General features: G+C 38.4%; 1 protein-coding gene across 1 annotated transcript; it reads left to right on the top strand.

Annotated features, from left to right (window-relative positions):
• Positions 1-1,173: 1,173 nt before the first annotated feature.
• Positions 1,174-2,124, top strand: LOC127216225 (olfactory receptor 11G2). The gene has a single exon (XM_051176849.1). The coding sequence runs from the start codon at positions 1,189-1,191 to the stop codon at positions 2,122-2,124; it is 936 nt and encodes a 311-aa protein (XP_051032806.1). The 5' UTR covers positions 1,174-1,188.
• Positions 2,125-17,737: the final 15,613 nt, after the last annotated feature.

Raw genomic sequence — 17,737 nt, 5'->3', positions numbered from 1 at the left:
CATGTGCACTGCAGCACAGATGTACTCACACATGGAGAAATGCATGCATATTCGTGTACACATATGTCAAGTAAATACATAAATGTAAAGTTGAAAATGAAATTAGCATTATTTTTATCATTAAAAAGCATGTCAAAGAAAACTCAAAATATTTTAGAAAATATTTTGAAAAACTAAATATAAAAGTATGTAACAACTATAACAAAATCAGAACCAATAGAAATGATAGATACTTGGCATATGCAATCTCTGATGGAATTGAAGGTGAATATCATCCACCTTTTCTGAAGTTTAAGTAGCTATGAAATGAAGACATTAACACAAATTTAAAGTAAAAAAAATACAAATCTAAAAGTTTTTCTCCTGAAATATTGTAGCTTAGGAAGTTGTTATATAAATTATATAGGATTGTTTTTCTTTATATTGAAGGAAGACTTTGATGTGGGTGATATCCAATCAATAAAATCATCTTGTATTAATGCTTGTTCATTTAGTTCTTGTCTCCCAAGAGCTCAATGTGGACATTCTGCAAAGGATTCTAAACTTTTCATTATGCTTTAAGGCCTCTCATAATAGTATATTCATCCCTGTAATAACAATGGTAGGTCAAGTATTTCTGTATTTTATTTTTATAGAACACCAAGTAGCTATTTCATAAAAAAATATCCAATGTTTTACAAAAGGGACAAATCTTATATTCATACTAATTATGGGACTAATGGAGGCAAAAAACAGTTTTGAAAAATATCATCATTTATTTATTTAACTATATATCTCGAAGTCTGGGGAACAGAGACATTTTGAAATTTTGTATAATATGAAAAATGTCACAAAATATTTACGTATTTAAAGTATTTATTATTCCAGAAATCCACACATGTATACAATGCATTTTGCTCCCAATCAGTGTTCCAAATTCTTTTACCTCCTCCTTATCAATGAGTCCTCCTGCCACTATCATACCTTTATTGCTGTGTGGCTCACTAGGTTTAACCATAGCCATCCACTGGGGATGAGTGTAGAGCTTTTAACTGGAACAAGAGATCCACCACTGAAAAAAAAGACTTCTCTTTGAGATTGAATTGATGTTGAATAAACTATTCTGTTCCCTGTTTGGGAAAAACTTAAATTCCCTTGTTATTTCTAGGATATTCATCAATTTCTGGTGCCTTCACAGCTCACAGACAGATGAAAACCCTGAGCAGCCCCACTAACTCCAGCACCATCACTGGCTTCATCCTCCTGGGATTCCCCTGCCCCAGGGAAGGGCAGATCCTCCTCTTTGTGCTCTTCTTCGTTGTCTACCTCCTCACCCTCATGGGCAATGCTTCCATCATCTGTGCTGTGCGCTGGGATCAGAGACTGCACACCCCCATGTACCTCCTGCTGGCCAACTTCTCCTTCCTGGAGATCTGGTATGTCACCTCCACAGTTCCCAACATGTTGGCCAACTTCCTCTCTGACACCAAGGTCATCTCCTTCTCTGGGTGCTTCCTACAGTTCTATTTCTTCTTCTCCTTGGGTTCTACAGAATGCTTCTTCCTGGCAGTCATGGCCTTTGATCGCTACCTTGCCATCTGCAGGCCTCTACACTATCCTTCTCTAATGACTGGGCACCTCTGTAACATCCTCGTGATCAGTTGTTGGGTGCTTGGTTTCCTCTGGTTCCCCGTTCCCATCATCATCATCTCCCAGATGTCATTCTGTGGATCCAGGATTATAGACCATTTTGTATGTGACCCAGGCCCTCTTTTGGCCCTCAGCTGTTCCAGAGCCCCACTGATGGAATTTTTCTGGACAATAATAACATCTCTGCTCCTCTTTGTTCCTTTTATCTGTATCATGGGATCTTATATGTTGGTCTTGAGAGCTGTGTTTAGAGTTCCTTCAAGAGATGGACGAAGAAAGGCCTTCTCCACTTGTGGGCCCCATGTGACTGTGGTTTCTCTTTTCTATGGATCAGTAATGGTTATGTATGTGAGCCCAACATCTCAACATACAGCTGGAATGCAGAAGCTTGTGACTTTGTTTTACTCTGTGGTTACTCCACTCATTAATCCTGTAATATACAGTCTGAGAAACAAAGATATGAAACATGCAATGAAGAAGTTTTTGAAAACGTAGAAATCAGAATTTTAACCAAACAAGACACTCCCATTAGAGTGTATAGGTATATACTGTAAAATATTTCTCAACAACAAGAATTATTAAATAGTGTATTTTATGAAAACATGGATAAAATGGGATAACATTGTGTTAAGTAAAATAAGTCGATCACAGGAAGTCAAACACTGCATGTTCCCATTCAAGTGTACTAGTTTGAGGTAATGAATAGGACTAGGAAGTATGAGGAGATGGAATATGGTTAATGTTTCAAAGGGGTTCAGTTGGATAGTTACTCAACATTTGTGTTTGAAACTAGAATAAAATAAACATATCTGACACTTGTTAATTCTGTTACACACGAGATGGCCAAGATTTTTAATGTTCCCAACATAAAAAATAATACAATAAACATATAAATGATAGTGATGCCAATTACTTTGAGATATTACACATTGTATTCATATACTGAATATTACTCTGTACTTCACAAATATGTACAATTATTTCATTAATTAAAATAAAAATGTAGATCAGGCATATGGGATCATGCCTATAATCCCAGAATCTGGGCAGTTGGGACAAAAGGAGATTCTAAGGGGTTTTGGCTACATAGCAAAATTATGTCTCATAAAACAAAATAGAAGACTGAGGTAGCTCATTCCTGTGATAGTTAACATTTCCTCTTGCTATAGTAAACACCATGACCAAAAGCAATTTAGGTGGGAAAGGGGTTACTTGGTTTACAGATTTAAATCCATCAATGAGGAGAGCCAAGACAAGATTTTTAAGAGAGGAACCTGGAGGAGACAGGATCTGAATCAGAGACCATGAAGGAGTATACATACTGGCTTGTTTTTCATGGCTTGCTTTCTTCTGAAGCCCAGGGGTAGTACCACTCAAATTGGGACTAACCCTCCCATATCATTCATTAATCAAAAGAAATGCCACATAGACATGAGTATGGGAAAATTCAATTGAGACTAAACTCAGGTGACTCTAATTTATGTCAGGTAAAAAAAAAACTAGTCAATACATATGATTTCTTGTCAATTCAACACACAAAGACATGATTGTTAAACAACATTCATTTTGTTTATCCATAAACAATCATGTTAATATAATAATATTAAACACAGTCTAACATTTAAAACTCCCACATTATTTTAAAGTTTTCAATACTTTAAAATTCAGTACCTCTTTAAAATATCCAAAGACTCTTGATGGTGCATCCCTGGAAAATCCTAAATAAATTACATGCTTCCATTTTATATGTCTTTTGGGAGTCTTATACATGAGGTCTGTATTCACATTATTTCCATCCTACTCACTCCCCTTTTGTAACTCTTCTCATGTATCCTATTCCCTCTCAAAAAACATGACCTCTTATCTTCAATTATTATTACAAATGCAAACTGTGTGTGTGTTTGTGTGTGTGTGTACCTGATGAGTCCATTTAGTGTTGTTCATGTATATATGTGTTTAAGCATGATCACTTAAGGTTTGATGATGTGTCCTGGAGTTTGTCCCTGGAGAAGAATGATTCTTCCTCTCTTAGCAGCCATTCATTTCCCATAGCTCCTCATCTATGCATAAAGCTCTGTGATATTTCCCCCAACACATTGAGACTGACTGGGGTTCTCATTGTGCATGTCTTGTTTAGGTTACCATATTGTTAAAATTTCATGGGTGAAACTTTCTGTCATATGTAAAAGACACTGTCTTGTAGCAGACATTAGTCCTCTGGCTTTTACAATCTTCAAGCCACTACTTCCTCAATGTTGCCTAAATTTTAGATGTCACAGTTATGTTATAGAAATGTCTTTTGAGGGTGGGTACCCTGTGGCCAGTTGTTCTCTGAATTTTGAGCAGTTGTGGGTTTCTCTGATGGACTTTGTCTGCTACAAAAAGAAGCTTCATTGATGAGTGATGCCAGTGATGCTTATCTATCTGTAAGGTTAGGTATTTACAATGCAGTTTGGAATTGTACTGCTTTAATGCAATGGAAATACTAAATTTTCTTCTAGGAAACATGGCCTCACAGCCAAAGGTAGTAGGCTAAATTTATATACCAGACATTAAAGTCCTTCAATCCAATTAGGTGACTACTGGTACCCCAAAGGCCTAAGGGCTACTAATACTTTTGGGGATATTTTGCCATGATCATTGTTGTGTTTCATGAACTTTACCACTTGACAAGACAATTGATTGCAATTTTGTCTTGGCAGCTTACACACCACAGTACTGAAATATAATCCTTGGGGAGGAGTTGTACAGGTCACTCCAGCTTGATTCGCCCAGCTCCTGTGTCTGTTTTTCTTATTTTACATATCTATCTCCCTTTCCCTCACATCTTCCCATGCCCCCGACCCTCTCTTTCATCCCATTGCCCATGCACTCCACCGGGAGAATGAGGTTCCACTGTCGGAGGTTCTATAGACTGCCCATGCCTTCTAATTAAGACCCATGTTCAGGGGGTCTGCATCTGTCCAACACTGGTTTTCCCAGTCATAGTCTGGGGGTCCATGAGCTCCCCCTTATTCTGGTCAGCTATCTCTGTGGGTTTCTGTAGCCTGGTCTTGACCCCTTTTCTTATCACCCCTCCCTCTCTGCAACTGGATTCCAGGAGTTCAGGTCAGTGTTTAGTCATGGGTGTCTGCTTCTGTTTCTATTAGCTACTAAATGAAGGTTATAGGATGACTTATAAGTTAGTTATCAATCTCATAATCAGGGAAGGGCACTTAAGGTAACCTTTCCACTGTTGCTCAGATTGTTAGTTGTGGTGATCATTGTAGGTCTCTGGATATTTCTCTAGAGTCAGTTTTCTCTTCAAACCTATAATGGCTTCGTCTATTATGGTATCTCTTTTATTGCTCTCATCAATTCCTGCCCTGACTCTATCTTCCTGGTCCCACATATTCTCCTCTCCTCCCCTTATATTTCTCCTAACTCCTTCTCAACTCACTACCTCCTCACCCACTGCTTCCGATATGCCCAGGAGATGTTGTCCCTTTCTCATTACGTGAGGGACCTTGTATTAATGTCTTAGGCTCCCCTTGTATCCTTGCTTCTCTGGTGGTGTGAATTGTATGTTGGTGATAATTTGCTCTATGTCTGAAATATGAGTATATACCATGTTCCTCTTTTTGTGACTGGGTTACCATCTTCAAGTTCCATCCATTTGCCTATGAATTTCAAGATTCCATTGTCCTCCCCCCCACTGAGTAATATTCCATTGTGTAGATGTGCCACATCTTCTTTATCCATTCTTCAGTTGAGGGGCATCTAGGTTGCTTCCACATTCTTGCTATTACATATAATGCTGCTATCAACATAGTTGAACAATTGTCTTTGTTGCATGATGTGGATCATTTGGATATATTCTGAAGAGTGGAATTTCCATGTCCTGTGGTAGACTGATTCACATTTCCTGAGGAACCACTTTACTAATCTCCAAAATGGCTGAACAAGTTTGTACTCCCAATAGCAACGGAGGGGTGTTCCCCTTTGTCCACATGTACTTCAGCATAAACTGTCATTGGTGTTTCTGATTTTAGCCTTTCTGACAGGAGTAAGATGATATCTCAGAGTTGTTTTAATTTGCATTTCCCAGATAGCTAAGGATGTTCAGCACTTACTTTCTTAAGTGTCTTTAAGCAATTTTGGATTCCTCTATTGAGAATTTTCTATTTAGTTCTGTACCCCACTTTTTAACTGGGTTATTTTGTGTTTTAGTGACTAGTTTTTGAGTTCTTTGTATATTTTGGAGATTAACCTTCTGTCACATGTGGTGTTGGTGTAGATCTGTTCTCACTTGTGGGCTGCCATTTGGTCTTGTCAACTGTGTCCTTTGCCTTAAGGAAGCTTCTCAGTTTGAGGAGGTCCCATTTATTAATTGTCAATCTCAGTGTCTGTGCTACTGGTGCTGTAATCAGGAAGCGGGCTCCTGTACCAATTCATTCAAGGGTCCCTCCCAATTTCTCTTCTAAGAGACTGGATTGATGTTGAGGTCTTTGGTCCATTTGGGCTTAAGTTTGTGTATGGTTATACACATGGGTCTATATGGAGTCTTCTGCACATGATCATCCAGTTATACCAGCATAATTTGTTAAAGATACTTTCCTCCTTTCATTGTATAATTTTAGCTGTTTTGTCAAAAATCAGGTGTCCATAAGTGTAGGTTAAAATCAGGATTTATAATTCGATTCCATTGGTTTATGTTTCTATTTTTGTGCCAATACCAAGCTCTTTTCAGAACTATAGCTCTATGTTAGAGCTTGAAGTCAGGAATGGAGATGCCTCCTGAAGTTCCTTTATTGTACAGGGTTGTTTTGGCTATCCTGGATCTTTTGTTTTTCAATATAAAGTTGATTATTATACTTTCAAGATCAGTGAAGAATTTTGCTGGGATTTTGATGGGGATTGTATGGAATGTGTAGATTGCTTTTGGCAAGATTGCCATTTTTACTGTTTATCCTATGCATCCAATAGCATGAATGATCTTTCCATTTTCTGGTATCATCTTTAACTTCTTTATTTAAAGTTGCAAAGTTCTTGCTATATAGGTCTTTTACTTGTTTGGTTAGCATTATCCCCATGATATTTTATGTTGTTTGTGGCTGTTTCTCTGATTTCTTCCTCAGCCCCTTTATCATCTGTATATAGTAGGGTTGCAGGTTTTGTTTTTTTTTTGTTTTTTTTTTTTTTTTTTTTTTTTTTTTTTGAGTTAATCTTTTATCCTGCTAATTTGCTGAAGGTGTTTATCAGCTGTAGGAGTTCCTTGGTAAAGTTTTTTTGGGTCACTTATGTAAACTATCATTTCATGTGCAAATAGTGAAAGTTTGTCTTCTTCCTTTCCAATTTTTATCCTCATGGTCTCCTTTTGTTGTCTTATTGTTCTAGCTTGAACTTCAAGTAAAATATTAAAGAGATATGGAGACAGTGGACAGCCTTGTCTTGTTCCTGATTTTAGAGGAATTGCCTTAAGCTTCTCTTCATTCAGTTTGATGTTGGTTGTTGGTTTACTGTATATTGCTTTTATTATGTTTAGTTATGTTCCGGATATTCCTGATATCTCCAAGACCTTTATCATGAAAGGGTACTAGATTTTGCAAAGGCTTTTTCAGCATCTAATGAGATGATCATGTGGTTTTAATTTTTCAGTTTGTTTATGTGGTGGATCACATTGAGAGATTTTCCTATGTTGAACCATCCCTGCATCCCTGGGATGAAGCCTGCTTGATCATGGTGGATGATTACTCTGATGTGTTCTTGAATTCAATTTGCCAGTATTTTATTGAGTATGTTTACATCAATATTCATGAGATATATTGGTCTGTAGTTATCTTTCTTATTTCTGTCTTTGTTTGACTTGGGTACTAAGGTAATTGTTGCCTCATAGAAAGAGTTTCCATGAGTTTGCAGCATGTCTGCAATTTGTGTTGTTGTTGAATTCCAACTTTAAAGCATGGTGGTCTGATAAGATACAGGGGACTATTCCTATAGTTTTGTATCTGTTGAGGTTTGTTATGTTGCCAAGAATGTGGTTAATTTTAGGGAAAGTTCCATGTAGAGCTGAGAAGAAGGTATATTCTTTTGTGTTTAGATGGAATGTCCTATAGATGTCTGTTAAACCCAATTGGGACATAACTTCTGTTTTTGTTCCTTTGTTAAGTTTCTGTCTGGTGATCCTGTTTAGTGGTAAGAGTGGGGTGTTGAAGTCTCCCACTATGAGTGTTTGAGGTTTTATGTGAGCTTTGATTTTTTAGTAATTTTTTTTAACCAATGTTGGTGGTTTTGTATTTGTGGCATAAATGTTCTGAATTTCTCCTTTGATGGATATAAAATGACCTTCTTCATCTCTTGTGATTGATTTTGGTTTGAAGTCTAACTTGTTAGATATTAGAATAGGTACACATGCTTCTTGGGCCCATTTGATTAGAAGATCTTTTCCCAATGCTTTACCCTTAGGTAATGTCTTTGAAGTTTAGATGTATTTTTGTATGGAGTAGAAGGATGGATTCTGTCTTTATATCCATTCTGTTAGCCTATATCTTTTTTATAGGCAAGTTACGACCTTTAATATTGAGGGAAAGTAATTGAGGGACTGTTAATTGTTAATTCTTGTTTATTTTGCATTTCTAGTTGGCAGTGGTATTGTTAATATATTTACCCACTCTTTCTTTGGGTTCTTGTAAAGTGGGATTGTCTATTGCCTATGTCTTTGTGAGTGTAGTAACTCATTGACTTGGAGTTTTCCTTCCAAAACTTTCCCTAGGGCTGGCCTTGTTGATATGCATTTTGAAAATCTGGCTTTGTCATTGAATATCTTGTTTTCTCTGTTTTCCTGATTGCAAGTTTTTCTGAGTATAGTAGCCTGGACTGGCTTCCATGTACTCTTAGTATTTGAGGACCTTCTAGCCTTCAGAGTTTCTATGAAGAAGTCAGATGTAATTTTGATAGGTCTGCCTTTATATGTTACCTGGTGTATTTCCTTTGCTGCTCTTAATATTTTTTCTTTATTTCTGTGTATTATGTGTTTTGATTATTATGTGGAGAGGGGACTGATGGGAGATGTCATTCTGTATATGTTTCTCATACTGGTTAATAATAAAGCACTGTTGGCCAATAGGAAAGGAAGATAGGAGGGACTAGGAGACAAGGAGGAAATAGGAAGTAGGAAGGAGGAGTCAAGATGGAGAGTCAGGAGAGAGCTGGACACCAGCCGCCTCCCCGGTAAGAGAATGCCATGTGAAAATACATAGATCAGCAGAAATGGGTTAATAATTAAAAGCAGAGCTAGCCGATAAGAAACAAGTAACCGGGCCAACAGTATTGTATCAAATATAGAGTCTCTGTGTATTATTTGGGGCTGGCCCGGCAGCAGGACAAGACCAGCGGTGGCAGGCGGAAAAACAGTACACCTTACAGGGGACTTCTTTCTTTTCTTTTTTTTTTTCTTTTTTGGTCCAGTCTAATTGCTGTTCCCTATGGTTCTTGTACTTTCATAGACATATCCTTCTTCATATTGGGAAGGTTTTCTTCAATGATTTTGTTGAATATGTTTTGTGCACCTTTGAGCTGAGCTTCTTTGCCTTCTTTTATGCCTATTATTCTTAGGTTTGGTCTTTCCATGGTGTCCCACAATTCCTGGATGTTTTGTGTTAAAGATTTGTTGGATTTAAGATTTTCTTTGGTCACAATGAATCTATTTCTTTTAGTTTATCTTCAATGCCTGAGATTATTTCTTCAATCTTTCTTATTCTATTGGTTATGCTTGCATTCTAGTTTCTGATCATTTACCCAGTTTTTCTCTTTCCATCATTCCCTAAATTTGTGTTTTCTTTATTGTGTCTATTTTAGTTTTCAGGTCTTGATCTGTTTGAATTGTTTCCTTCATCTGTTTGATTATTTTTTTTCTTGGCTTTCCTTGCTTTCTTTAAGAGATTTTTTCATTTCCTGCTTGGTCATTTCCTCTATTTCTTCCAGTTTTTTTCCTTCCATTTCTTTAAAGGATTTTCTCATATCATTTTTGAGGGCCTCCATCATTTTCATGGAGTTATTTTTTAAGTCATTGTCTTCTGCTTCATTTGCTTTGGTGTGTTCAGGTCTAGTTAATGTAGAGTCACTAGATTCTGGTGTTCTCATACTGGTCTTTCTATTGTTGAGTATTTTCGTGTATTGCCATTTTCCCATCACTTCTTCCAGTGGGTGCAGGTGGAGTCTCTCTCTCCCAGTCTGTTTTGGTGGTTCAGGAGTTTGATGTCACTAATTCTGGATAATCTAAGCTCTCTCAAGCAGAGGCAACAGCATGGCCAATGATGTGAGGAACACAGACTCAGGATGGTCTCAAGCACTCATGCAGAGACAGGTGAAAGGCCAAAAGGTCAGGTGAGGGCAGGCTCAAGATGATCCCTTGTGGAAGGTACCGGTCCAGTATGTGCATATCTGGCCCAGGAACTTCCAAGAATATGGTGGTGTTTTTGAACCCACATTCTAGCCAAACACCCTGAGCAGTGGGCCCACCAGGGACAATTCAACTCCTGTGTCTTAAGGGGGGCATTTTTCCTTGTGGCCTTTTCCATCATATTTGGTGTTCTTTATTCCTTTTTCTGACATCTCCCTCAGCATTACCCTCTCTCTCACCATCTGAGACAAAATCCATGTCCCATTTTCTTCATTTCTTCCATCATAGCACCTATGTTCTACTGTCTTACTTTCTGTAGATCCTCCCTTTTCTATGTTTAATCCCTATTATATAATCACACCTAAATATTCAGAACTAAGAACTCTAAATAAGAGAGAAAATGTGTTATTTGTCTTTCTGTGTCTAAGTTGCATCACTCAATCAAATTAAATTTAATTCTATCCATTGATCTATAAGTTTATGATTCCCCCCTTTTTGCAGCTGAGTAAGATTCCATTGTGTATATGCACTACATTTTCATTTTGCATTCATTTAGTTGAAGGATGTTTAATTTGATTCCATTTTCTAGATACAATGGTTTAAATGAGAAATGTCTCTCATGGCCTTGGACATTTAAACATATGGTCCCCAGTTGGTGGCACTGATTGGGTAGGTTTATATAGTATGGCCTTGCTAGAAATTATAGGTTATGTGGAGGTGTGTTTTGAGATTTCAAAGTCTCACCTATATCTAGTTTACTCTCACAGCTTCCTGTCTGAAATTTTAAGATGTGAGCTCTCAGCAACTTGCGCTTATCAACATTCCTGATGCTTGTTCTCATATCTCCCCACCATGATGAACTAATATCTCTCTGGAACTATAAGCCAAAATAAACTTTTCCTTCTGTATGTTCCCTTGGACATGATAATGTGTCATAAAATCTACAGAATAGTAACTAATACCATAGCTAGTTGAATAAAGTAGAGTTCCAGAAGACTTGATTTGGATTCTTAAAACCCTAATGGAGAAACACAACCATCTGTATTTCTGGTAACAGGAGACATGATTCTCTCTTGTGACTTCCACAAGCACCAGGCACATACATGGCACAGAGACATACATGAAGGCAAAACATTCATAAACATAAAGTAATTCTTAAGTTTTTAATATAGTGAGTGGAACTAAATTGTGAGTTCCCAAAGATCAAATAAAAGTGGCTGAGAAACAATTTTTAAATATTCAAAATCCTTAGACATCAGAGAAATGTGAAACAAAATTACTTTGAGATTTCAGCTTACCTTAGAATGGCTATTTCTTTTAAAGATGACAACAAATGTTTAGGATGGGTGAAGGGAAAAGAAAATACTTAATCACTGCTGGTGGGAGTGAAAGTTGGGTACAACCACTGTGAAAATCAATGTAGAGGTAATATGTAATCCAACTATACCATTCTTGACCTAAAGGACTCTGTATCCTACTACAGAGATATCTGTTTATCAAGATTCAGTGCAGACTTAATCACAATAGCATGTAGATTGAAGCATTCTACATGTCTACCAGCTAATGAATAAATAAGAAAATTGGGGACATTTACACAAAATATTATCCAACTGGAAAATAAATGAAACTCACAGGCAAATTGATGGAATGGGAAAAAACCACTGAGTAACCCAGACCCAGAGTATAATATTCTCTTTTGTGAATATAAGCTTTGAATTTTCAGATATGTGCATTTAACTAGGAAGACCAATGAAGTTCAGAAAATTAGGGGCCATTGTAGTGGGGCTTCCAAGGGAGGGAAGATAGAACACAGTGATACAAACGATTAAAATTGAGCAATGGAAGTGGAAAGAGTTAAGTGATGTTGGGAGGGTAAAGGCACAGCAGAGAAGGGAACAATAGGAAGGGTAACTAACACTAAAGACCTTTTTAAAAGTCATTTGGAAAACTACAACAATATGATCTTACTTGAATATGTATATTTGCACTTATAAAAAGCACTAAAATAGTGCCACCCTATAATGGGATAACAACATTCCTATACACCATAGATAACAAAAGGCCCAGTGACAGCAATAGGTTACTTCTTTTGGAGTTGCTAGACAAAGCAGTCCAATAGATACATAAACACTACAGGATAAAGCCTCTCCCTTTGTTTACCCTTTAGAACATGATGATAGGAACCTATTTCTGGAGACGCCAAAGATTTGAGTCAGAGAACATGGAGAAATGAAGCTACTACTGACCTAGGTGCTTCATCCCTTTTGGCTAGCTTTCATTGTGCAGGAAAGTGCTGTACATGCCACCACTGGAGAAAGTAATGATCAATCTCCCACACTTGTTATGCTTCTGAGGTGCAATAATGACCAGTCTGGCAAGACACAACAGATTCAATAGAGACACAAAGTCATGGGAATAACCAACTGCTTTCTTGTTAGAGTTAAGACCTGCTTCACAAAGTGAAACCTATATGAACATGACTATCAAGCCAAGAACCTGTATCTTGACAGATTCTAAGTCTTAAAAGAGAACCTACTATTATTCTGCTAAGTGGATATAGTATTAACCTGATTCCTAACTTATTACCATACCCATTGATTAATTCATTTTTCAATCTACATCAGAGAAACTAGCTTTTTCAGTAGTAGGTCATTAATACTTAGATCCACAACAGCAACTCTAACCCACACTGTCTCCTTCAAAGACTCGGGAATCACTGGGACCAGACAGGGTAGAAATTTTGTAAGAAACAGTGGCATGGATAACTATAAAATATAGTGCTTCCCAGATACAGCAGGGAAATTGCATGTATGAACTCACAGTGATTGACACAGCATGCACAAGTACTCTATGTTCAAACTAGACAAAATCCTAGCATGGAAAAAGAAGTTGAGAATAAAGTCTGTTCCCTAACTTGGGGACTACTGGCAATTGTTAGCTGCTAAGAGAGCGAGAATCATTTTTCTTTAAGAGTGTGACATCTACAGGTAAGCTGTCTCTATGTGTTTCTGCTGCCTGGTCTTGTCCTCTCCATCTGCATCTGGGTTCTACTTCGACTCAGTGTTTATGTATGGGTGTTTGCTCCTGTTTCCAACAGGCATTAGTTGAGGGCCCCATGGATAAGTTAGTTGTTGATCTCATTCTCCGGGAAGGGCATTTATGGTAGCCTTTCCACAGAAGCTCAAATTGTTAGTTGGCGGCAGTCTTGTAGTTCTCTAGACCTTTCTTTGTGTTCAATTTTATCTTCAAACCAATATTGGCTCCCTCTTTTATGTTCTCTCTCTCTCTCTCTCTCTCTCTCTCTCTCTCTCTCTCTCTCTGTCTCTCTCTCTCCTGTCTTCTATTCCTAACCGGGCTCAATCTTCCTGGTTGCACATGTTTTACTTTCCTCCCCCTCATTTTCTCCTACTTCTCTCTCCATTCCCTGCCCCCCCTTCCCCTGTGCTCTGGCGACTTGTCCCTTCCCGGTTCTGTGAGGGACTTTATATGAATGTCTTAGAATACACCTTGTATCCTAGTTCCTCTGGAGGTGTGAATTATAGGCTGGTGATCCTTTGATCTAGGTCTAAAATCCATATATGGGTGAGTACATACTATGTTCCTCTTTTAGTGACTGGACTACCTCATTCAGGATGGTTTCTTCAAGTGCCATCCACTTGCCTGTGAATTTCAAGATACCATTATTTTTTTCTGCAGAGTAGTATTCCATTGTGTAGATGTGACACATCTTCATTATCTATTCTTCAATTGAGGGGCATCTAGGTTGCTTCCAGGTTCTTGCTATTACAAATAGTGCTCCTATGAACATAGTTGAACAGATGTCTTTGTTGCATGGATGTGGATCATTTGGGTATATGCCTAAGAGGGGGATTGCCGGGTCCTGTGGTAAACCAATTCCCATTTTCCTGAGGAACCACCATACTGATCTCCAAAATGGCTGTATGACTTTGCACTCCCACCAGCAGTGGAGGAGTGTTCCCCTTTCTCCACATCCTCTCCAACATGAGTCATCATTGGTGTTTCTAATTTTAGCCATTCTGGCAGGAGTAAGATGGTATCTCAAAATTGTTTTGATTTGCATTTCCCAGATAGCTAAGGATGTGGAGCATTTTCTTAAGTGTCTTTCAGCCTTTTTTATTTCCTCTATTGAGAATTCTTTCTTCAGTTCTGTATCCCATTTTTATAATAGGGTTATTTGGTGTTTTGTTGACTAGTTTCTTGAGTTCTTTGTATATTTGGAGATCAGCCCATTGTCAGATATAGGATTAGTGAAAGTTTTTTCCTAGTCTGTGGGCTGCCATTTGGTCTTGTCCACTGTGTCCTTTGCCTTACAGAAGTAGCTTCTAAGTTTGAAGAGGTCCCATTTATTAATTGTTTCTCTCAGTGTCTGTGCCCCTGGAGTTATGTTCAGGAAGCAGTCTCCTATACCAATTTGTTCAAAGGTACTTCCTACTTTCTCTTCTAAGAGGTTCAATGTGGCTGGATTGATGTTGAGGTCTTTGATCCATTTGGACTTGAGTTTTGTCCATGGTGACAGACATGGGTCTATCTGCAGTCTTCTACACACCCTCATACAATTGTGCCAGCACCATTTTTGTTGAAGATGCTGTCTTTGCCCCACTGATAGAGACAGCTTACCTGAACAAGGAGGAGCTAAGGACCACCAGACTGATAGCTGGGAAGCCAGCATGGGACTGACTCAGGCCCCCCTGAATATGGGTCTCAGCCAGAAGGACTGAAAAGGCTAAGGGACCTCAGACAGTGGAGCCAGCATGTATCCCTGGTGCACAAAAGGACCTTGCGAACACATCCCCCATGGAGGGATAACTGCCTTAACCTAGAGGAAGGAGAGAAGCCCTAGTCCCTACTTCATATGACCTGTCAGATCTACATGACCCTAACTGGATGGCATTCCCCTACATATGGAATTGGGGTGGGGGGATGGGAGGGGAGAGTGGTTAGGGTGCATGTGAGAGGGCAGAGAGGGTAAAAGGGAGGGAGGGATGGAAGGAAGGAAGGAGGGAGGGAGGGAAGAAAGGAAGGAGGGAGGGAGGGAGAGGGAACTGGGATCGACATGTAAAATAATAAATTAAATAAAAAAATGCTTTGACTCCAAAATTTAAGTTGAAGGACACATTACTGTGGAAAAGGATTTCTATTTTTGTTTCCACAGAAAATGAAAAGATGTGGATTCCTTCCAGACTTATGTGGTTTGATCAAGCCAGACCGTCAGAAACAGAGTACCAGGTGATCCTACATTCAAAACAGCTGAACAAAGCAGCCTTACAGACTACAGCCAGGATATATGCATCTTCTTAGAAATATCCCATGACAGTGCCCCTTACCAGCAGGAAGTAGTTTGGAAAGAACGATGCCCAAATTCCCAAATATTGTCTATAAATGTTTGTTTTCATTTAAATGGACTTGGATATATATATATATATATATATATGAAGAGTGTGACATCTTGTAATTGAATCATCCTTGAGTAGAAGAAGGACACACATCCAAGAGTGAACTAACAACCCATATTGGACATAATGGGTTAAAAAAATATATATGTTAGGTCCTTAAGAATGTATATAGAATTGGTAGGATTTAGAGTGATGAATATGACTAAAATATACAAATTCTCAAAAAACTAATAAAAATATTATCTTTGTTGGAGTTCTTATTGCTGTGAAGAGACACATGACCATGACCACTCTTATTTTTGGTTGTGAGCCTAGCCCATAATGGCTGAGACAGCCCAGATCATGACCACTCTTTTAACGGAAAGCAGTTAATTGGGTCTGTTGAAGAGGCTTACTCCATTACCATCATGTGACAGAGCATGGTAACACACAGCAGACATGGTGCTGGAGATGTGGCTGAGAGTTATAATTCGGATCTGGATCATTGTGTAGCAGGAAGAGTGGCACTGGACCTGGCTTGAGCTTCTGAAACCTTTAGCCCAGCTCCAGTGACACAGGACCCCCAATAAGGTCACACTTATTCCAACAAAGCCACACCTAATAGTGCACTCCCTGTGAAATAAAAATTGGCCTGTGGGTGCCATTTGTAATCAAATCATCAGAAAACATAAAAAAAAATTAGTGAAATGGAAAACTGTTACTTAGTTGGGGGATGAAGTTTTGAAGCTCAATGACCCCAGATTGCAGCTTCTATGCACATTGCTGCAGGATGACTGTAATCTGATCCCCTGAGTAGCCTCAAATTCTTGTAAATTTCCAATAAAGGCATAATTCTACAGTGGGAACATTGTAATTCAGGAGCTTTGATTTATCAGAGAGAGGTCACTATCATGGTCCACACAGTGTATGACTTGTGATGAAATGTCACAATGCATTCACTACTCCCCCAGTGAATCTCTTCCCAGAAGGGAGGAAGTTCTGTCATCAGAAGTCACAGTTGAATCAATTTCTCACAACTGAAAAATAAACTTCTGTAGTTCAGATACCACATTATCCATCGCATAGTGATTATTGACAAGTACCCAGAACAGGACTGGTGAGTGGCTGACTGCTGAACTTAATAATTGTCTCTCTAAAGACCTCTAAGAGATTAAGACCCAACAGAATGAATGACTTCCTCTACTCCTGGGTGAAAATAAGAATCAGAAATTAAGACCCAATGCTCAGAGGACAGACTGAGCTAGGGAATAAGTAGTGGAGAGCTGTGTCCTGGCCCTGTTCTCTAGACGAAAAGAATCTTCAAAGAGAAAAGAACATGCCCTGCTTCAAACCCCAGGATCCTACAGAAAACACTCCGCTGATCTGCATGACAACATATGTTTGCACTTTCTCTTCATGTTGGGTATTTTGAAGTCAGCTACCTCTGCCCTCAGAAAATCCTGGAAGAAGCTGTTTAAGATGCTTCTCGTGATAATCTCTCTTCTGATTCAAGAAAGAAGGTAACATAGCAGTTAGCTAAGGAAAATGGTAAAATACAGTTGATGAATCTATGGCCCTGAAAGAAGTTCACTCTTCACTTTGTGAGAGGGTCTAACGTGTCACTATCTCACTTAGCACACTTCAGTTCTGCTTTGTAGAATTTTCCTTAATCGTGCTACTTAAATGTCATACTTAATCCATGCTTGTCCTCTCATCTTCAAAACAGCATACCCTTTAGAGTGCACAGATGGACTCTCTTAGGAATTTAATTTTGTATAACTACAATAGAGAGTGCTAACTGGGTGCCCAGCACTTGACAAATAGTGTTTATCTAATTCTTAAAGCACACTACATGGGCAGTACTGCCACTCTCTCTCTTCCAGAAGGAGAAACCAATGTATGAAGAGGTAATAGTTTGTCTAACACATACAGCACAGAGCTTGGCCTGGAACCCTAATGGTCTGACTTTGGAAGTTATGCCTTTCCACACATCCTTTTCAGGCCAGTGAGGCTATGGAATGGGGTGACATAAGTTATTGTCTAGACTGGATGGAAAGTTAACTAATGAAAATGCAAAACTTAATGTTCTACTTTGTTTCTGAGACTTGGCTTTAAGGGGAAAGAACATTACCATGAAAAACACCCAGGATATTGAGTTACTCTCCAGAAGTGTACACAGGTCTGAAATCCTATTTTCATGTTCTATTTCTTAGGTCACAACACAAAGTGGCCAAGACTAAGAGCTGGTCAGTTTACAACAATATGTTAGCAAAGGAAATGCTTTTATCATATAAGCACTATCAAAAATTGAGTAACAGAAGTCTAATGAAAATTT

The sequence above is a fragment of the Phodopus roborovskii genome, unplaced genomic scaffold, assembly GCF_943737965.1.
Source record: "Phodopus roborovskii unplaced genomic scaffold, PHOROB, whole genome shotgun sequence".
Lineage (NCBI taxonomy): Eukaryota > Metazoa > Chordata > Mammalia > Rodentia > Cricetidae > Phodopus > Phodopus roborovskii.
This window is presented reverse-complemented; position numbering and strand designations above follow the sequence as displayed.